The 23,065-nt window shown below is 42.8% G+C and overlaps 1 protein-coding gene across 5 annotated transcripts in view; it reads right to left on the bottom strand.

Moving 5' to 3' along the window:
• Positions 1 to 23,065, bottom strand: part of BSCL2 (BSCL2 lipid droplet biogenesis associated, seipin) — a 236,476-nt gene that overhangs the window by 137,316 nt on the left and 76,095 nt on the right. For all 5 annotated transcript variants that reach the window (XR_011198732.1, XR_011198731.1, XM_069207185.1 and 2 more), the window contains 3 exons: positions 20,589 to 20,718; positions 19,854 to 19,929; positions 8,427 to 8,525 (listed from right to left, as the gene is read on the bottom strand). Coding sequence is in view for 3 of the 5 variants with exons in the window: in XM_069207185.1 (XP_069063286.1) it covers positions 8,427 to 8,525; positions 19,854 to 19,929; positions 20,589 to 20,718 (305 nt within the window). In the remaining 2 variants the exon portion in view is untranslated. The remainder of the gene's footprint in view (positions 1 to 8,426; positions 8,526 to 19,853; positions 19,930 to 20,588; positions 20,719 to 23,065) is intronic.

Here is a 23,065-nt window from a genome sequence, read left to right as displayed (position 1 = left end):
AAGGAATGAGTGGGAGAGGGGGGAAAAGCGTAAGCAAATATCCCTGACCAGCTGATCCATAGAGCATTGCCGTTGGACTGAGGGTGTGGGGACCAGGACGCAAAGTTTTGCCATTTTGCATTTTCTTTTGTTGCAAAAAGATCTATGTTTGGTGTCCCCCAGCGGTGGAAGTGATCCTGTAGGATCTGGGAATGTATTTCGTATTCGTGAGTTTGCTGTTGATCTTGACAGATTGTCGGCTAACTGATTCTGAATGCCTGGTATGTATTGTGCTATTAGGCGAATGTTGTGAATTGCCCAATGCCAAATTCTTTGTTCTAAGAGACAACGTTGTGACGAGTGTGTGTCCCCCTGTTTGTTGAGATAATACATTGTTGTCATATTGTCTGTCTTGACAAGAATGTGTTTGTGGGCTATTAGTGGTTGAAACGCTTTTAATGCTAGAAATACTGCTAGCAGTTCCAAGTGATTTATGTGAAGTAGTTTTTGTTGATTGTCCCATTGACCTTGTATGCTGTGATTGTTGAGGTGTGCTCCCCACCCAACCATGGAAGCATCTGTTGTGATAACAGCTTGAGGCACTGGGTCTTGAAATGGCCGCCCTTTGTTTAAATTTATAGGATTCCACCATGGAAGCAAAGAGTGTGTTTGGCGGTCTATCAACACTAGATCTTGTAGTAGACCCTGTGCTTGCATCCATTGTTTTGCTAGGCACTGTTGTAAGGGCCGCATGTGTAGTCTTGCGTTTGGGACAATGGCTATGCATGAGGACATCATGCCTAGTAGTTTCATTACGAACCTTACCGTGTAGTGTTGGATTGGTTGTATGCTTGATCTTACATTTTGGAACGATTGGACTCTTTGTGGACTTGGAGTGGCAATTGCTCTTTGTGTGTTGAGTGTTGCTCCCAAGTACTGTTGTATTTGGGATGGTTGCATAAGTGATTTTTGGTAATTTATAGAAAACCCTAGTTTGTGTAGAGTTTCTAGGACGTATTGCGTGTGAAATTGACATTGTTGTTGAGTGTTGGTTTTTATTAGCCAGTCGTCCAAATATGGGAATACGTGCATGTGCGGTCTCCTTATGTGAGCTGCTACTACGGCTAGGCATTTTGTAAATACTCTGGGGGCTGTTGTTATCCCGAACTGTAGCACTTTGAATTGATAATGTTTGCCTTGAATTACAAACCTTAGGTATTTCCTGTGAGAAGGATGGATGGGTATGTGGAAATAAGCATCCTTGAGATCCAGTGTTGTCATGTATTCCCCCTTTTTTTAGGGAGGGAACTACGTCTTGAAGTGTTACCATGTGGAAATGATCTGATTTGATGAAGAGATTTAGTGTTCTGAGATCTAAGATAGGCCTTAATGTTTTGTCCTTTTTTGGAATGAGGAAATATAGTGAGTAAACACCTGTTCCTTTTTGGTGATTGGGTACTAGCTCTATTGCTTGTTTTTGTAACAGTGCTTGGACCTCTATATGTAATAGGTCTAAGTGTTGTGGAGACAGTCTGTGCGGTTTTGGTGGCACATCTGGAGGGAATGTTGTGAATTCTATGCAATAACCATGTTGGATAATTGATAGGACCCATCTGTCTGTGGTAATGTGTGTCCAATTGTGGTAGTATTTGGTTAGCCTCCCCCCCACTGGTGACAAGTGTTGGGGTGTTGTGACATTGAAGTCACTGTTTGCTAGGGCTTGGTTTGGCGGGCAGGAATTTCCCTCTTCCTCTTGGGAATTGTCCTCTATAGGAACCACGAAACCCTCCCCTTTGGTATTGTGATTGATAGGTGGGTTTTGTTTGGGAGGTGGAAGGTTCAGAGGTTTGTTGCCGAAAGCCCCCTCTAAATTGTGGTTTCCTAAAAGTGCCTCTGAATTGTGGGGAGTAGAGCGCGCCCATGGCTTTGGCCGTGTCTGTGTCTTTTTTCATTTTTTCGATGGCAGTATCGACTTCCGGCCCAAACAACTGATGTTGGTTAAACGGCATATTTAATACCGCTTGTTGAATTTCTGGTTTGAATCCAGAACTCCGCAGCCATGCATGCCTGCAAATCGTTACAGCCGTGTTGACAGTCCGTGCTGCTGTATCTGCAGAGTCTAATGCAGATCTTATCTGACTGTTCGATATGGCCTGTCCCTCTTCAACTACTTGCTGGGCACGTTTTTGATGTTCCTTGGGCAAGTGCTGTATGATGTCTTGCATCTCGTCCCAGTGTGCCCTGTCGTAGCGTGCACATAGGGCTTGCGAATTTGCAATTCGCCATTGATAGGCTGCTTGTGATGCCACTCGCTTGCCTGCTGCGTCAAATTTTCAACTTTGTCAGGTGGTGGAGCATCCCCTGACGATTGAGAGTTTGCTCTTTTCCTTGCTGCCCCTACAACCACTGAGTCCGGTGTGAGCTGTTGCGTTATAAACACTGGGTCTGTTGGATGTGGGTTGTATTTCTTTTCGACCCTAGGCGTGATAGCTCTTCCCTTTACAGGCTCATGGAAGACCTGTTGTGCATGCTTGAGCATGCCCGGTAGCATTGGCAGGCTTTGATAGGATGCGTGGGTGGATGCCAGAGTGTTGAAAAGGAAGTCATCCTCCACTGGTTCAGAGTGCATAGCTACGTTGTGGAACGTAGCTGCCCTGGCTAGTACTTGCGTATATGCTGTACTGTCTTCTGGTGGTGACGGCTTGGTTGGATAACACTCTGGGCTGTTATCTGATATTGGTGGATCATATAAATCCCATGCATCAGCATCATCTTGGGTCATCCCAGTATGTGTGGGTGACTGCATTATTGGTGTTCCCACTGGTGACAATTGTGGTGAGTGCAGTGGGGATGGTTGTGGTGAGACCTGTGGTGTTGGTGACTTGTCTCTAACCACTTTGGCCTTTGGTTGCATTTCTGTTTCTTGAAATGCAAGTTTTCTTTTAGATTTGAGTGGAGGTAAAGTCAGAATCTTGTCAGTATCCTTTTGGATATGTAGCCTCTGTTGTCTTTGGTCAGGTTCCTCTATATCCAACTCTTGCTCAAATCTAGGTCTTTCCTTGAGTTGCATGGAAAGCCCTTGCTCCTCAGTGTATGAGGTTCGTTTCAGCTCCGAGGCCGCTTTTTTCGGTACCAAAGTTTCTAATGTAATAGTCTTTTTCGGTTCCGAGGAGCTTTTACGGGGTTTGCTCGATTCGATCACTCGGTGTCTAATTTTTTCGGTGCCGGAATCTCGACCGGAGTTGGAAGTCTTCGGCAACTCTTTGGCCTTTATCGGTGCCGATGTTATCTGGTCACCTTCCTTTCGGTGAGTTGAGCCATGGCCTGCTGGGGGTGGCGTCTCCATGGCCTTAAGTTTCTTGGTGTGACCCTGAGTTTGGGACGGGGCAGGTTTACTCACGGTTTGTTGCACTGTCGAGGGTCGTTCACTGTCGGATTCATCAGAGTCCGTTTCTTGGATGGAGATTCTTTCTTCCTCCTCGACGTTGAGCTGTTCTTTCGGTTTCTACGCCATTTGCAGTCTTCTTGCGCGTCGATCTCTCAAGGTTTTCTTCAATCGAAATGCTCGGCAAGCTTCACAAGTATTCTCTCTCGGTGTTCGTGTGACAAACACAGGTTACAGACCCGATGCTGGTCTGTATAAGGATACTTTGCGTGACACTTAGGACAGAAACGGAAGGGGGTCCGGTCCATTAGTCTGGGACGACGGGTGTGGTCGGGCCGACCAGGCCTCGATGAAGAGTGGAAGCCCCGAAAGGCCGCTGAAGCGGTCTTGATGTCGGTGCCGATATACTAACACTAAACCGGTACCGAACGAGAACAATACAGTCAAATTTTCGATACTTTAGCTAACTTTCCCGATTCGAAATACGGAGCGAAGAGGAACACGTCCGAACCCGATGGCGGAAAGAAAACAATCTAAGATGGAGTCGACGCCCATGCGCAATGGAGCCGAAAGGGAGGAGTCACTCGGTCCCGAGACTCGAAAAGACTTCTTTGAAGAAAAACAACTTGTAACACTCCGAGCCCAACACTAGATGGCAGGAACAGTGCACAGCATGTGTATCTGCAGCTACACATGCCAACAAACATATATATATCAAAATGAAGAAGTGCAAAAGAGCTTTTATTTAGAAAGTGCAAAGGCTGAAAAAGGAGAAATAAAAAAACAATTAAAAAAAAAAAAAAATTGAGTTGGGGGGGTGATCAGCGGCGGTTTCTCCATGAGGGACGGGGAGCTTCACCCACCTGCCCGCTGTGAGACGCACTAAATTAAGGTTAACAATAAAATGGCAATGATAATTTAATTCCCATTTTATTTTTCACGAAGCGCGCCGCAGCCATCAGCCTGCCCTAAAGCCAGGAGAAATGAGGGGCGTGTCCTCTGCAGAATGGAGGACTAGAGCAGTGTCTGGCAAGACACTGCAGAGTGCACATGTCGGTTTGGCCAGCAGACTTACGCCGGCCAAACTCTCATGCGCAATTTGAAGCTCTCCACCCAGCTGCCTTGGACAGCAAAGTGGAGACCAAGCACAGGTCTAAAGTGGCCTGAAAGAGCACCTAGCCAGCCCGCTCCATCCAATCCTGGCACCGATCTCATACTGGTTAACAGCATAAGACCAGTGTCTGGATTCCTTAGGGAAATTACCTCTTCTATTTGTGCCAGTTGGAGCCACAGACTGGGAAGAATGCAGAGAATGCAGCCAGGCCAAGTACATTTATTTATTTTTCATGTTAATATAATGCATGCAAGTGTTTTTATTTTGAATGCTTGTTTTAGGTTTGTGTTTTGTGATGCGGTGGGGCACTTTGCTTGCCCCACCACTTTTATATATTATAAGCCGTTCCTGGTGGGGATCCAGGCTGCAGTCAATAGAGTAGCGGGTCAGAGCAGCCAGTGAGGGGAGATGGTAAGAAGAGTAAAGACATATGGGGGGAGGAGCGACAAGGAGGGTGCCAGGAGAGACACAAGGGACAAAGGGAGAAGCACACAGGAGAAAGCAAGACGGAGCACAGAGGGCTAATTTGGGTGAGAGAGAGTAACACAGAGAAAGGGGTGGGAGAGAATCAAGTTTTTATTAACTTTCTGGAGGAAGTATGCATCTAGATAAGTATTCATTTGTTGTTGCAAACCCTATCTGCAAAGGACCATAGTTTACAAATACATGTTTGGAATTTCTCAAGTCATTCGTTTTGTTCAGAAAACATTTTAACACCCTCTTAACGCCAAGAGTGATGAGAGAGAACTCCCTGCTGGAGAAGAGGGATTTTGAAAAAAAAATAGACAAAGTTATAAATCAATCAACATGAACGTCCAATACTTCGTCAGGGAGGAATTTAGAGTGAGTCATTATTATCCTAGTACTGTGAAAAACTAGGAAAGAATCATAAGAGCACAGAGCTTCAATGTTGATAGCCATGCATGCAGAGGTTACAGCATCTTGAAAAGAAGCATTCCATGATAGTGTTGTAGGGAAGCCTTATGTATGAGCTCAAAGTAAAGGTTCATGAGATGTGAAAGGATAGTATTTAAATCCCAACAAGGAGAAGGTCTCCAGATAAGAAGGTGATCCTTAATAACTTCCAGGAAAACCCTTAACTACAGGAATTTAAAAAAAGAAAATTGTGAAGGACTTTTGCTGTAGGCTGTCTGCTGCAAAGAGGTCTTCAGATGAAAAGTGCAGCTCTGCTTTAGCTAAATGAAGTAGATCTAGAATAACGGCATCTTCTTGGCAGATGATGGGGCTAAAACAGATTTGAGCACACCGAATTAAAAAAAAAAAAAAAAAAAAAAAAAAAAAGCTAGTGGGGATTCCAGTCCCCACCTCCTGGTTTGTTTCTTCTGTTGGTGTTGTGGGAGAAGTTGTGAGAGGGATGGTGGAAGAGGCTAGGCTGCTCCTCCCACTTTCTTGCCTACTTACTTCCTTCCCCCAACAGAAAAAAATGGCTCAAGATGGTAGGCAAGACTAGGGCAGAGTTGAGGGTCCATATAGCTGAAGTTAGTCCTTCCGATAATACATTCACCAGCTCGATCTTTGAATGGATCTGTGAGGCTCTAGAGTATCCCTCACATGCCCATCTGGTATGCGAATGATGTCACTAGTGATACCAAGTGCATATTAATTAGGTTGCCTGGAAGTGAGTAGCAAGATGATCAGGCATCAGCAAACTCTTCCCCCTATCCACAAGATGAGGAGGCGTATGTCCATAATTGGGGAGGATAAAAAAAAATAAAAAAAAATGTGAGACCCGGTTACTGACATAGATGCATCATAAGGCCATCCTGAGAACACACTTTCAATATATCCATGAAAGTTACTATTAATCCTTTTGCTGACGTGGTTTTGTACAAAGTACGTATCTAAAAATGTCGCTTTGGACTGTTACAATACTTATTTTTTCTGTTATCAGTGAAGTGCCATGTTGCTCTTATGGTTAGTTCCACACTATACAAATACTTTTAATAAATAAAAACCAATTAGAACACCAGACATTTTCGTTTTGCAACAGTATGGCACCATAAGGAGAGAAGTGTTTCTCCGCAATATAACCTTAATGTATGTGCTAAGAAGGTAAGACACTGTTTGTTTCGCTATGATTAGTTTCTGACTAATGAAGTTCCTAAGTGGATGGAATGTTTAAAGACTGATTTTCTTTAAGACATTCAGACGAAAGACAAAAAAAGGGCCAGGAAAAGTCAAAGGGGTACGGAAAGAATTCACATCTCCAATGTAACTGAGTGAGTTCAAACCAGAAACTCAAAGAAAGCTTTGACTACAAAGAGCTGCCCCACCACACTTCTGAGATGCAAAAGCACAAGTCTGCTCAACCATAGGTACCTGAACAGTGAAAGATGCATGGATGTGCTCAAAGATATATACACAGACAGGGTTGCAGAGATAACAAATATTGTCCACTGCACAAAGTGACTGATGCAGACACAAGCACTTACAATTACATGGATATCAATACACAAGCACTTACATACAGACATGCTCACACAAAAGAGGCACAAACTCCCGTACAGACACATGCACCTACATACCCAAATACAGATGGGTTTCCCGCCAAATCATTCTTTAAAAGAAGCTAGGCAAGAGGACTTCATTTCCCACCACCCATCTGCGCAGGAAGCAATATCACGGCATTTCCTACTGTTCATCTGCAGAAGAAGTGACATCACTGGTTTCCTGTCAAAACCATCTATAAGACTAGAAGCCAGAAGTGAGAACTTAATTTCCTACCATCAGTCTGCACAGGAAGAGACATTACTAGATTTCTCATCATCCACCTGCACAGGAAGTGACATCACCACAGTTCCCAGTATTACTAGTTTTTGGTCGTAAGCCACACCCACAGGGCAACACCTTTTGCAATGCAAAATCATACTTTTAAACTCTTTGTTAAAAAACTTGGGGAATTTTTAACCTTCCCCAAAATATTGTAGGTCTTAGAACAGTAAATAAGTGAGCAGCGAATGATTTTTTTGGGGAAGTTACACTATCCCTAAATATTCTACGACTAGAGTTAGAATAGTAAATGTAACCTCCCAGTGTCTGCCACTCTCACTGCTGCCCTGAGGGTGCAGATTAAAGCATTAATTACAAACATACACAATTCCCGTCATCAACCCGCACAGGAAAAATACATTATTTCCTGCCTTCTCCCAATCTCCTCAATCAACTCTTCAGGGTGTCCCATTCACTGAGAGTCCCCAGCAAAGGATGGACACAAATAAGGATATTGTCTGTTTGAGACTAATAAGGCCAGTAAGGGTTCTGGGTCAGAACCCCTTCTCCACTGAAACATACAAGGTAAGATAAAATCATGTGCCTCACCCAGTATCCTATGTCACCAATCGACAACAATCACACCAGAGCTAGATGACCCACTCACACAGCATTCACACAACACATATACCTACCCTCGTACACACCCTCAAACTACAGAACTCACATTCCAACTCATAACCCTGGCTCTGCAATACTCCACACACCAGACATAGCAGGCCTCATCCCTATCACAAGCTTGGCACTCTTCATAATCACTGAAACAAGGTTCACTCTCACATCACAGATGTCCTTCCCACAGGCTAAAGCATTCATATTGTGGACCATGTACATGAGACAGGAAGAGCCTCACTGTCATCCTTAACACTTCCTGGTCGTGTACCCTAGACAAGCAAGTAACACTAAACTACATGGTGCTACTGCTATGCCATTTTCCACTTATATGAAACTCATACCCCCACTTTCCATTTCATCAACAGACTTCCCAGACAGAACAAGGACGTCATACTGTCTACTTCAACACTTTCTACATGGAGCGACTTGTTGCTCTACTCACAGTTAACAGCATCAAAATTCACCAATCTGCCAATTATATACAGATATTAATGCAAACACATGTATACAGACACCCACAGCACTCGTCAAAGCCAAACTCACCCGATGCAGGTTCATCTTCCTCTGCCTCTACCTCCTGTTCCGAGCGCTCACTTCCGATCGTCTCAGTGTCTGCTTGACTGCGCCAATGCAGACCATGCGCTGTGTAGATAACAGAGAGAGAGTCTTAAGTTTTACTCACAGATTGATATGCATATTTGCTGAACTATCCTGTACTCCAAGAGGGGACCTGTGTGTAATGTACAAGACAGACAATGTTCCACCAGGAAATGGTTACAAATAGGCTGTGAGCTAGCTTGGAGAGTGAAGTACTCCCCTCACCTGTTACACCACAAATAATGTTAAAAAATATGGTCAGAAAGATGGCAAAAGAGGACTTGCGAATTAATGTTTTTTTAATGTGTTCTAAGTAGAGGTACGGTAGTGGGAAAGCTCTCCATAGTATTTTAGCTGTGCGGACCTATGGTGGTGCGTTTGTATTGGTGTAGGACGGTAGGTATGTGAAAGTCTGAAGTTTGTTTGTATTCACATAATTGTGGATGTGTTGATGTACACTGCCACTTATGTGGACATATGAAAGTGGGGTATTATGTAGGATGATGGTTGTGTGGAAGGACAAATGATAGTGTGCGGACATCTGATGGTCAGTATGTTGGTGTATGTGTTGTGACCCACTTCAGTCACTGTGTGCTCCCCAGCATCCCCTGTAAACTGCTTGCCCTGCCCAATCTCCACCCCCAAGAACCTGGAGCCACTCCACTTACCCTGCCATGCCATGCCTGTCTCTCTCACCTCCCCTGCACTCACTATGTGCATCCTGTCCACCCTGCAGCTCTTAGGTGTGTCTCTCTCCCACCTGCAGCCTATCTGTGCTTCACTCCTGCTTAACCCTAAGCCCATCCCTGTAGCACCTCTGTGTACCCCCAAAATCAAACTGTAGCCCCTGAGTGACCTCCCCAGCCCCCTTATGCTCTTTGTGTACTGCTCGGCTTTGTGTCCACCATCATACTGCAGTCCTTTTGTTTGCCTACCCTATATATGTCCTTATCCCCACAACCTTTCTGCGTATCACTGCCATCTCTACTGCCATCATCCTTCTGCTTACCCTATGGGTGCCCTTTTCCTCACCTGCAGCCTTTCTGTGTGACCTGCTGCTTCCCTCTCCAGTCGATGTGGGTCCCTCAGCCCTCCTTTAGCCCTTTGTCAACACCCACCAAGCCTGATACATTAACAAATACAATACATCTGGCTTATAACTTAAAGTGCCAACCAAACTGGTCTTGCAATTTTTTTTTCACAAAAACAAAATTCTTCCAATGTTTGCAAACACCACCAGAAGTGTTATTTCTTAAAAAAATAATTGGAGCACAGGACTTGGGATAAAATAGATTACAATGTGAAGCTGGTAATAGATCTTGTCATGGACAAGTCTGGACAACTGTAATGTCATCTCACTTGTCTGCCCAAGTAACTCACTGCAGAATAACAAACTAAAAACCATGTAGCCATAATGTGCTTAAGCCTTTGGAAGCACAACCACTTAAAAAACAATTAAAACTACAAATAAGCTTTAGTCCACTGGCTTCAAGTTGGACCCACAGATCAAATTCAAGGCTCTCTGCACCGTCCACAAAACATATAGAATCACAGGCTCAACCTACCTGCAAATACTGGAGGCACACTACAAAATGTCATCCAACAACCACACACCTGATTAAACAAGCCATCAAGGGCTGAAACACAGAGGTAGATACTTGGCAGTAGAAGTCCACAGATTATAGAACATCAAAACACAAACTTGTGTGAAGGCTCTACCCCCCCCCAGCGGTTGAAGAAGCGTCTGAAAGAGTTGTTTAAACTTGCTTTGAACTGCAGAATAGAGAGGTTGAGATCGAAGAATATCAAAGGCTTCCCACCTCATCCAATTGAACTCTAACTTACCTATCCCTGACAGGATACGTTATCATGCAGGGAATGAAGTCCTTATTCTGAAGTAACTGAAAGTGAAACTTAGCAACAAATAAAACCTCTAAAAAATAAATAGCGGCACAGGGCACGAAAACATCACTTATCAGTGAATACAGAAAAGGTTATTTGCTATGGATTAACATGTTGTATATACTTTAGCCATCTAATTCTTCAGCTTGGAATAACATCTAACTTTTCTTAAAACAATAAAATATCGATCACAGGCAAGCTGAGAATGACTCATTAGATCAAACTAGAGCCCCACGATGTAGACTGCGTCCCGAGTAGAAAGGTAGGGAGGATTCATTACGTTTTAAAGCTTTGGTATCACGGGAACATATTGTTTTTTTCTCCTGTTGGTGACTTCAGGTCACCACTAGGAAGACTACATGATACTTGAATTTGGATTGGTGCAAGGCAGCACAAAGGTTGGTTTATGCTGGCGGAAGAGTGACAAAATGTTAGTATGTGGGGGTTCTTATTCTGATGCTTTTTGTGATGATCTAGATAATCCAATATAAGTGAAAGTGATAGCTCACAACAGTGTCTCTGTCACTCCTGATAGTTTTGTCCTTAAGAACAGCCAAACCGCTATTGATACAAAGTACTGTGTGTAATATATTAGACTACATTGGACAGACCCACAGTTTTTGTCTTTCTGCAGAATAATTAAACTACGGTTGATCACTGATGTCATATTGTTAGTTTTTTTAACCCCATTCCAATGTCTAGAGCTTGTTGACCTGAAACTTTCAGGCTCAAGGCGCCGAGTAATTTGGGTCAAGTTTGAAGCCCAATATGTTATGTCAAAACTGCTTTCAGGTCGATGGTGAGAACTCTCCTCCAATGTCCTCATTTTAGAATTTTTGTGCTGAGTCAAAGGGATTTTGGGACCTAATGTTAACGGTTTTGGGGCCAGAACTACCAGCTTCACAACTCCTCAAGGATGATGGATTAGGTGCAGACCTGTTTCTGCTCCACTTCTCCTTACTTTTTCTGTTACTGCCTTTTCCAGCACAAAGCTGGGCCCGTGCCATCTTTTACAGCTTGAAGCACTTTATATTTAGAAATCATTGAAAGACAGAAGTATGGCTAGGCAGTGCAGGCGAGGTGTAGGGCCAATAAGCGAACATAAGAAACCCAATTGAATCCATGAGGGACTGGAGCTTGACCCCAAAGCCCCTCAATCTCGTGCACTAATAGAAAAATGAATAAGGGAACAGGTGCGACCCGCTCTGAACAAACTGGTCTGCTGTGGTGGCCACCTGGGAGTGGAACTTTGTACAGCAAGCACTGAACCAAAGCTGAAAGAGTGACATCTGAGCTAGGCTAGCACAAAACTCTCAGCCAAGTGCCACTACGCAGCAAGGTAGTTTCTGTGAGACGCTGCCAATCTCTGATGAATGAGAACAGTGGACAAAGAGTTGAGCACAGAACCTGCATGAGAGATGAAATGCACTCAGAAGTAGAAAAATATACCTGCTGTACACCAAGTAGTCTGGATGGATAGATAGATACCAAACAGAAGATTTCTACTTTGGGGCACAAGTACAGGGGATTAGATGGAAAGAAAAGCAGACATGCAACGCTGATAAGTTAACCCAGACAAAATAAGGTGACGTAGGATTTCAAGAGGCAGGTCACTGATGAAGATATCGATGACACGCACCCACCTCCCAATCAATTCCTGGGTGCATGAGATGATTTGTTAGTCACACCCTGTCTAAGCCGGTGGCCACCCTCCTTTCTCACCCTGACGTAATATTGACTGACTTGACAAACAGGGGAATCCATTCTAAAAAGTAAACATTCAAAACGAAATCTGTTTGTACTGAAGCAACAAGATTCACATAAACAACCGGACTCCAAGGAGGCTAAGAGCTGGCACTGATGACTTGAGAGGGTGAAATGTTGCAGACACAGACTTTATTTAAACTTGTGCCTAAAAACAATAAAAAAATACAAATGAGTCACAGGGGCTTTTTGTGCAAGTAATTAAATAGAGAATCAGATGTGATTCATCCAAGGTATCATCTACTCAGCAATGCGGTGTCGGATGCAAACAATATGACAAACTGGATGTAAACAACAGTAGTAGACTTGAAACAAAGTAAGAAGCCATGCGTAAGTGCAGAAGGTACATCACAGTGGTTAGACCTGTGAATAGGGGGATTATTAAAAAGAATGGAAGAAAGCAAATTTGCAGACTTTATAGAAAACTACCGCAAGGAATTGATATTGCCCAGTAAGCTATCATAATGCATTATAATTTAGAAAGCACAAAATGCCCAGGTGAGAAACAGTTCACTGGAGGATTCCACTAGCACAGCAATTACAAAAGTACTGACGAATAAGGAAAGACCTACTACCAATTAGGGAAATCAGCAGACTGGTTCTAATGGAATCTCAACTGAGCTAGGGCCACTTCTTCCCAGACTACACACAAAAGACACAACAACAGAAAAGGCGTGAAATCCAAATTAAGAGATATACAACTCAACTACAGAATGTGCTCTACAGCAAACTTAAGGGTGACATTCAAGGAAAAAGTCAGCTTTTTTTGAAAACCAGAGGAAAGCATGGTGCTTGATGAAAAAGAAGACCGATTAACTAAGGAGTCTGAGGAACACATCCCGTAGGAAGCATTGCTGAGACAGGTGAAAAAAAATGGAGTAAAGGGAGGCTCAGTAGGAGGACCCAGGAAGCGGGATTTTGAAACACCTTGGCCAACTGAACAAGAAAAAGGAAGAAAGATGCACACATCTGGTGAGAACTGGATTTAAGATGAGGCTAGATTGTTGATCTGGTACCGTATGATGTGGGAGGTGAGGCGGGAAGAAAATTATTGTCCATCATTAGGTACTGCAACTAGCTGTGGTGACAAAAAAACAAAACAAAAAAAACACAAAGAAGTGCGGTGGGACTGGCACTAAGTCGTTGAAATGAAAGGAAAATCAATATCAAAATTGTGCCCTAAACAGATGATCAAAAAAGAAGAGCTGCCTCACTTAAAAACATTTTTTAACAGGGGAATAAAGTACTTGGAGCAGGGACCGGTAAAGGTGCATCTTAGAAGAGGAAGTTCACTACGCTGTTAATAAGATAAACAAGCTTCATGGAAGAAAGCACAGGACGGTGATATGATGTGTAGATTAGCTCTGTAAGTTGGGGAAAAGCTTAGTAAATGTGATAGGAAGAGGGATATAAAGGACAAAAGAAAACGAACCGAAGCAATAAGCCATTGGGAGGGGGGGGGGGGGGGGGGGGGAGTTTAACACATGATAACAAATATAGTCTATATGCACTTTGACTTTATGACCTGGAATGGCAATGCACTGTGAGACAAGGTGAAAAGGGGAGTAGTAACTTATATAATCAAGAGACACATATTTGGTTATATAGGATTGTTTATCACTACAGACACCGACTGGTGGATGATGAATGATATTTCCTATGTAGAGGGCAGGACCTGCTTGTGGTACAAGAAGGGTTTGCTACAAGAGATTAGGGAGACTGTAAGGATGGAAGAGTTGCCTGTTTTCAGTTAAAAGAATTTGGACAAACCTCAGAAGGTGCTAGGCAATAGCTGCAGGGACATGTGGTGTTGGGGCAGGGAATACCACAGTGATGTCGCTCTATATTGTACCACTACAATCGTTGAGATTTCTGGAATAAACAGTAAGTTTACAACCATACGCTCTCTATGGGAGATTGGTTTTGGGAGGAGTCATCAAGGAGGTTTTCAACAGTAATATGGACCAATCAGCCCATCAATAAAGCAAAACATGGGTTTACATAAAGGTGTGCAAATTTGTGAGTGCTAAGGGATTGGGCAGTGCAAGTACAAAGAAAAAAATAAATGAAAGAAATATCCCTTTTACCCATAAGAACACTGGCTGGATTATGTCCTCCTCGAAAGCGCTAATATTCATTTAACCCAGAAGACAGCTTTTCTCTCTAGGGGAATGTTCGATCACTCACCAGCAATTATGGCATGGTGGGGGGAAAAGGATATGCAGAAAGTCAATGTCTGGCATCATTCTGTAAAAAATCTGTCTCAGCAGTTAGGACTGTTAGTCCAAGGGTATTCTGATATCAATAATCAATAGAGACTGAGGCAATGCCAGTGAAGGCTTTTCAGAGCTGGTCATGAGGCTATTTGAAAGCCCTACTCAGTGCTGAAATATGAGAGAGCAGAATGTATTGGCGAACAGAAGGGGTTGGAGAAAGTCTTTCAGTTATACAACAATGCCTCCACTGTGGACGCTTGAGCAGGCAATAGTCTGCCAGTTCTTTCAATTCTCTCCAGCCATCCAGAGTGCGTCGCGGCTGAAGGAAACCATAGGACTATTGCAGAGGTAACCAAAATAATTCCTTGAGAGCTTCAAATGTTTTCACAGTCCAGTCTTGTATAAAATCTCTTAATTTAGCGATTTCAAACACCTTGCGTAAATATTTATAGAAATCAATTACCACTGAAATGGCAAATAGTGACTGTTGAAAAAAATCTTTCTATAAGCATGCAAAAATTTTGAAGGCATCACCTTACAGTTTGAACAGGATACACTCATATGCTCATCTGAGGATACACCATAGCAGAATCTATCCCACTTTAAAGCTTACACACTCCTGTTGAAGGCCTCTTCACCTCTCTGTGGATATGCATATAGTCTGTCAGAACCTCTAAGTGAATTTAGCACATAAGGTCTTGTAGTATCAACATCGGATGATGATGCAACACCCTGCCAAGCATTTGGGCCTCCACAGCAGCTTCTAAAATGGTAGACTGAAAGCTCTGGGTAATACTGATGCCAAGGCCAGATAGAGCTGACAGGAATAACAGAATCCTCAGATGTCTTTATCGAGCAGTCAAGAGAGTGAGCAGATAAGTGTGTCACAATGTCCTCTACCACTGCATCAAGAGTAGGTCCACCAGTGAACCATGTGCCAGGAACCTGGCAATGAAGACTGGGCACTTTTTTTTTTTTTTTTAAATGTAGCAAGCATATCTACTTCTGGATACCGACAACTCCAAGACATCTTTCACCACATCTCTGTGCAATATCCACTTGAGATTCTCCCAGGGCACGACGCTTAATGTATCTGTTGTAGTGTTTTAGTGCCTAGAAAATGTACTGTTGGCAGCATTAAGTTCTCATTGAGTAACTAATGCTACAACGCCTGGGTTCTGTGGAAAGGGAACAAACATCTTATTTCAGAGTATAAATCATTGCTGTTGTATTGTCTAATTGTATCACTCAAGTCATTGGCAGAAAAGCCTTTGGAGCTACATGGGCTGATATGTGTTTCAGCAGGTTTGCATTCAGAAACTCCCCCACCACAGACTATTCGCCTTGCACGGACATCGCTGCCAAGAGAGCTCTACAGACTAAAAAGGCAACATTGCTATTTAATAGACACTTTGGGGTCATGTCCCTTTTGTGCCACAAGCAGCAGCATCATTCCCAAACATTTAGAATCAAGTCAATAAAACTTGGAGGACACAGATCAAAGATGGGTCACCCTTCAACATAAGCCCACTTATTCATAGCTAATCCAAGTGAAAAGACAAATTAAGTCAAAAGAGAAATAATACATGGTTAATAGACATAAAGGGAAATTAATATGTCCACATCATATCTCAATACTTTTTTTTTAATGATTCCTTCTCCAAAATTAAACATGCTGCAAAAATAAGGATGTTTGTACAAAACATTGCATCAATTCAGAGTCTATTATAAAATTATATCCCAGCTCGTCACTACTAATGAATACACTGTCACTTCCCTCAAATATTGCTATGCTCTTGTAATTATGTTAAGCACACTAAGTACATGAGCACAAAGATGTACTATACAAAACCACAAATAGTGTTAAATGTATTTCTGAAAGCAGGTCCCTTTCACTCTTATCCACCACACTAGTCTTGAGAGCTCGGATTATACAGAATCTTTAAATCCTAATTTTGAAAAGCAGAAAGTCACTAATACAAACATTCCTACAGAGGCATCAAGCAAAGCCTGGTGTTCAGGAAAGAAAAATGCAGAATATCATCAACCTTAACACTGCCAACACTTGGCTTAGAGTCAAATACTGCCACACGAGTGAGCTTTCCAAGTTAGTAATGAAACCCTCCTCTTCTCTGAAGAAAACACTCTCCCCAATTCGACATCGATCAGAACTCCTAGCTAGGATATTCTTCTTTATGCGACAGAAGCAAGCTAGGTTCAATAGATTGAGCAACCTATACCCTAAAGCAATGATTTTGTAATCTACAGGGAATTAGGAGCCACTTCAGAAGTTGAGGAATTCTCAGACCTTGGACTATTGTATATATACAATAAATCCACATAAAACATACAAATACAATAACATATACATAGAAATGGAAAAATATGTACATTTCAATAAATGTAAAATATTGATTGAGTGCCATTAAGATCAAGAGTCAATAAAACAGTGCTATAGCCACACACATGATCGCCTTATAATTGGCCATGGGATCTATACCCTAGGCACCAAGCAGAGTATGAAAATTGACAGAACAAAAACTATCAATTCACTATTGTCAGTTTCAAAACTCCTGAGAGGAATTCCATGGTGATATCTAACCAAACTCCAACAGTTTTCTGACAATCCATTTCCTCCTGGTGTACTGATAAGTCTTACAGAAAAACAGCTAACAGGCAGCTGTTTTGACCGAAGCCTTACATTTTGGACAGACAAAATTCTACGGGTGCAGATCTCTATTGGCTACAAATACTGTTAACTGGTAAAATCCGAAGTCTAGTTTTAGGTACAAGGTTCATGCCTTAGAAGGCTCGATTCTATCAAATAAGGGTTTAACAGCCCAGAGATTTTTTGCCATCAGGCAACTTCTCCCCACCAGACCTCTGTTACTTGACTCTTTTCATGTACAAATCACCAATATCTTGATTCATAGACTAGATGGGGTAACAAAACCTTTCTGATTCTTGAGATATGCTGAAAATACTGCAAGCACCAACTTCAGCCTACATGGCATCATCTTGAACCGGTATTCCTATCCCCACTACTTGGAATGCTGAAAGAGGAACAAAAGTATGGAAGCACACATCTCAGAAATCTCTTTTATCATCCAAATCAGCTGATGAATAGTAGGAAATAAAAGTTTAGAGATTTAATTCTGAATTTCTTACTTATGAATGTGTTAACTATTTTGAGGTCTGTAATAGGTTTCAGAACTCCCACTCTCCCCACAGCTTTCTTTTGAATTCAAAAGTTAGTTCCAGGATGGGTCTCAGTCCTTCTCCTGTGGTTTTTATTTGACTTTACAAGTTCTGTGATCTATCGCAAAACTTCAGCTAAGGCTTTTTGAACTCAAAAATGTCCTGAAAAACATCCTTTCCTCTATTTGAGATGTTGGCACTAGCATGATCATTTCTTTGGACTGCAAAGTCACAAGTTCCTCTTGCAACTGAAGCAAATGCTTTTGACTGTACTTGTACCAACATGGAGCCATGAACAGGAGGCAACAGAGTGGTGGTGGTGTGGGGGGAGGGGGGGGGGGGGGGGGTGAAAGAAAACAAACAAAAGTAGATCCAATCTGAAAAATGTCCATTACCTAGATATCTATAGTTTTTCCCCTTGCCTTGAAGAATTTTGAAATCCTGTCTTCTACCTAAATGAAGGAGCAGGCTGAAGGTGTCACCATGATTTGATGGTGAGGACTATTTAATGAGCAGCCAGTGGTTGGCCACCTCCTCTACCTTTGTTCAGTTGATGTCCAGATTTATGATTTCTTTGTTGCTGCTGATAAACATAACCTTCGTCTGAAACGAATGACATCTGGATCGCTGTTTGAAGACTGGTAAAGATGGCTCCTTCTTTATTCTAGGTCTACCTATTGTACGACTTTGTCTTCATCCTATTTCCTAATCCATTTGAGCACGATAGGAAGAGTAAACAGAGGATGGCGCATCCATGATCTGCTGCACTTCGGACTTCATTCCTAACAACGTCAAGTATAAGTGTCTGTCTACGCAACAAAACTCAATGGGAGATCTCTCTAGCTGTAGAGTCTGCCACATCAGCTGCCTTGCAGATTAAATGATTTGACAGCACTTGACTTTCAGCCGCAACGTCCAACTTGATTTCAGCCAGATGAAGCAAGTATCTAATTTTATCCTCAGAAGTACCTACAGTACCTGCAGCACTTGATTTTAGCAAACAATATCCTCAGAAGGTGATCTATACTTCAAGCAGAGGCAAGGATCTCTAAGGACTCTCTATGTCTGGAGGAGACAAAGGTGCAACATTGTTCCATTCAGACTCTGAAGATTAGGAAGAATGTAAGCCGCTAGACATGAGGTACCCTATATGAAAAGGCACTACAGAAGGATGCAGAATCTGAAATTAATTCCCATACAATATTTACTGCTGTTCACATTACAGTATCTAGACAAGCATAACGGGGTACTGGAACGAACATCCTCATTGCTCAACTTTCTAACACATTTGGAAATGTTCTTAAACCAGTACCAGAACTGTAGAAAAACTTTAAAGAGGAAAACGTGTTTTTTTTTTCTTTTAAAAAAAAGGAGGCCCCAAAGGCCCTACTGCTCTGGCACCCTCTGGCTGAGCAGACCTGAGGCTTTTGGTTGGAGTGAGGCTCTGTGCGTTCTCTACAGCTGGTTGTCTTAAGGGGGACACCAGCTACAATTATGAACATTCAATGATTAGCAATACAAAATGGAAAATATCTGCTGCATTTTTCTCCTCTGAATTGCTGTTTTTAATATAGATAGAAGGTTTGTAATATGTTTAAAAAGTGATCCCGCTGGACCTGTAAGCATTAGGATAAAGTTTATATCCAAGGAGAATGTCATAATTAAGGACCCACCTTTTGAAGTCAAGGTTTACCAATTAGTAACAAAGGGATGTTTATGACGTAATAATCCTTTTGGATACCAGCAAGGCCAGCTTAACACACATCATACCTTGCAACCTCCTTTTCTTCATTCACACAAACATTGGTAGGCATTTCCGTTTAGTGCTCAATTCTTTCCCTGATTATACTGCTAAAATACCCACTGTCTTTTCCTACCCCCTTAACCCTATCCACTGTACGGACACGCCACATAGAAAAAGGTTTTGCTGCCTCTTCCACATCAAGGGATTCTGTCATACCTGTGTAAGCCTATCTGACTGAGTCACATATGTCATGTGCAAATAATTAAACAATGTACTTAAATTTAGCATTCAGAGACTGGAACATCTCTAATAGTTTGCGTGCACACGTCATGGTTATGCTTTGTTCTAAGTTTTAGACAGGACTGTGGTTCATTTTCCATGTGTTTTTTAAAGAATGTGGATGACCAAGACCAGCGTGCTCAGCAAGTACACCATTTAAATTTGCTGTGCAGCTGGGATACTTCTACAATCTGTCATTAGCAGGCAGGAATTTGCAGAAAGGACAGTCCTGGCTGTAGCAGCTCAAGATTGTGCAACGGGAGGACTTACCTTGACTGTACGAGGCTCTCCTGTGACGGGCCTCTGCACGCCTCTGCTCCATGGTGCGATGTTGCGTACGGTACACCTAAGGTTTTTGAATTAACAGACATTATGAGAACGACTTTATAAGATGTAGTGGATGCAAGGACAGTGGCAGAAGAAAATTAAAGCATGCATGTAGAACTCACCACACACTAAGGTGTAACTGTTTGCCAACATCCACAAGCATGTGCAACTATTAGAGTATAGCCACATTTCAAGATCTTACACCACAGTCGACAAGGACAACCATCCACCATTAGCAGCCATAGTTTTCCCCCCCCAAAGTCCACAATGCATATTCACTTCCAGCTATTCTGGGGCTCACTTTGTCATATGCGCAACTCTAGCGTTGGTTCTTTCTCAGTAATGCCACAAAGCACTTTCACCTAGAACTGGTCTCCTTGGCTCCCACTGCCACAAACAGACCTCCAATACTGAATCTGTGGTGACAGGGGTAACTAATATTCAAGCACTTAAAGCCTCACTGAATCTGCCCCAGTAGGCCACAGAGTTTTTCACCCACCTCTCGCACTGGATCTCTCCCCCATGGTCGGTACTATCACACACCTGCATCCAGCAGCCTCCAAGATCTACCTCCTGCTGCAAATCCTAAGCTATTCCACATCTACTCCGTGAACAAGATCCATGATTACTTCCAATGCCATAGTGGCCCCCCTCTACACCCATACGCCGCATACTCACCTGTGCTTGTGGCCAGATGCTGCCCCACATCCACTGCAGGTAACTGAAGATCACAATGACGCTGAGGAAGGTGAAGTTGCTAATCACACCAACAACGGCAGATGTCACAGGAAAATTATACAGCAGGTACCTGGAAGGATGACATCAAAACATCTGGTGAAGGTCAGACACTGGCCCAGAAGCCAGTGGACACCAGAATTCTGTAATGGACACTGGTCATAGGAGCAATTAAAAAAAAAACAAAAAAAAACACACCAACAAACAAAAAAAAACAATCCCCACTTTCTCTGGTTTGCCAACATGGCAAACCAAACAAGGTACACATGCATCCATCACCCTTAAGAATGTCTTCTAACTCTTATTCCTGGAACCCCTTGCAAGCTAGAGGACTTGAAACTGCTTCTCAAAGTTGTCCACATAATGCCAGCAGCTATGCATTGGCATGTGGTAACTGGTACGCCTTCTTCGCCTACCTACCATTAAGAATTCACTTACTATGAGACTCTCTGTATAACGCTCAATGGAACTTTAAGAGATATGTCGTTCACCAGGGTAGAACCTTCCTGCTGGTTGCCCTTCCTGGATTCTGAGAGCTGCTTGTTGCTGTAACCAGCCAGGGAGAAGAGAAGAGGAGCTGGCCTAGTAAGTGAAGAGAGTAGGTAGACCACCTGGAAGACAGGTACAAGGCTCAGCCACTGAAGACTGTGTGAAACATCTCAAAAACAGAGATTGCCCATGAGTTCCAAGATGGCTGCAGCCCATCTTAACAAAAGAAAGGTCACTGATAAAACCATGGCTTTATTTGTTAAGCTGTACTGATGCTTTCCTGTTAAGAATGTACCATTCTTGAAACACTTGATGCACCCAGGTTGCCCTTATCTGCCCCCTTCTCATAAGGACACCACACTGATAATTAGTTTTTCTCACACCAATGAGATATGGCTTGTTTTCTGCTGACTGTAGATAGCTAGCTGGCCTGATTCCAGAAATATTTAAACTGCACTATTGCCTGAACCATTAGGACTACCAAGAATGTTCAAAGTGCCAGCTGGTCCCTCTAAATTGTTGTTCCCAATTGGAATGTATGAGGCCCTCTGGTACAGTGGCTGTATCTGATCCAGTACATAAACCTGCCAACTGAAATTCTCCACAACAGCTGCTGTTAGAGGTGCAAGTATCTAATGCTTGGCACCCTTCTGGGAGATTTTACTCAAGATGCTGACCCACTACTACATCAGTTCTCGTGCATCCCAGTAAAGGCTACCGGGATCTTTAGCAAAACTGTGTCCTTACTTAACATTATTTTCAGCAGGACACTGCATACTAGATAACCAAACACAGACTTATAGCACCTTAAAAGGGCCTGTTTACGTTGGCCTTACTGGCATGCTCGTGTTGTTCTTAGGTGGGATTTTGGGTGAATATTTACACCTTTTAACTGGGGCTCCGGGTCACTGCATTGTTATCTTCATCCCCAAAGCCAAAACACACTATACCATTACTTTTTTGGTATCTTAATGGCTTATCCGACACGCAAAGGGACAGTTTTCTTCTAAACACATGAGACTGCTTAAAAGTAACCAGATTCACGTCTAAAGAAATACCTAATCAAAAATCACCCTCAAAAGGGCCCACAGAACAGTGAGGTCACCCAGTAGTAAATATACAGATATATCTTTCGAGTTTTGCGGTGTGCTAGGTGTGGCCTTTCGGTTACTTCAGAATGAAAGATGAGAAAACACTTTGATCAGAAAAAAAGCAGTGGAGTGGGAAAGTGAAGAAAAGGTCACCTATCCCACTAAGGGAGGATTTGTTTAATTTGCTGTTATTCTGCCATCACGGCCCCTGCAACAACATAATTTTGTGCCTAGCTAAAGTAACAAGCGGGAAAAGCATAAGTAACCCAGGGCATGAAGATACCCTTTTGCCACAACTGAGCAAGCTGGCACCATACCACTAACAAAGGCAACTCGCAAGCATCTTGAAAAACCACTAATGCAGACTCTACATTTGGACCGCAGGAAAACAGACCTGAAAAGTGAGAACAATCTTCGACAAGGACTTCTAGTTAGGCGAGCAATAAATGCAGCCTGGAGATTTCCGCAAAGACTAAATGAGAAGAGGAAGAATGTGGTGGTGCCCTTTTCTCCAGAAATGCTGCAAGCAGTTTGCACACCCAATGTGACAAGGAGGCGTTCAGTGGGATACTACGATGTGCCACGGCACACCGCATCAGGATCTCAGTGTTCTTCAGCACAGGCATGCACAAGGAACAGAAAAGTCAGGAAAGAATTCATAGAAAGTTTCAAGGTGAAAACCACGCAATTGTGAAACCAAAATGGCAGTTGTGAATGCATAACAGACCCACAGAGAAAAGGCCAGATGAACAGGAGAAGGGTCACTTTTTCTTACATGTAAAGAAAATAGTTATGGATGGCTCAACCTGTAAAGGAAGTACTATGGGTTGTAGCACAAAA

This window comes from Pleurodeles waltl, chromosome 9 (assembly GCF_031143425.1).
Source record: "Pleurodeles waltl isolate 20211129_DDA chromosome 9, aPleWal1.hap1.20221129, whole genome shotgun sequence".
NCBI classification, from domain to species: domain Eukaryota; kingdom Metazoa; phylum Chordata; class Amphibia; order Caudata; family Salamandridae; genus Pleurodeles; species Pleurodeles waltl.
Note: the sequence above shows the minus strand (reverse complement) of the source record. Positions and strands in the feature narration are given on the sequence as shown.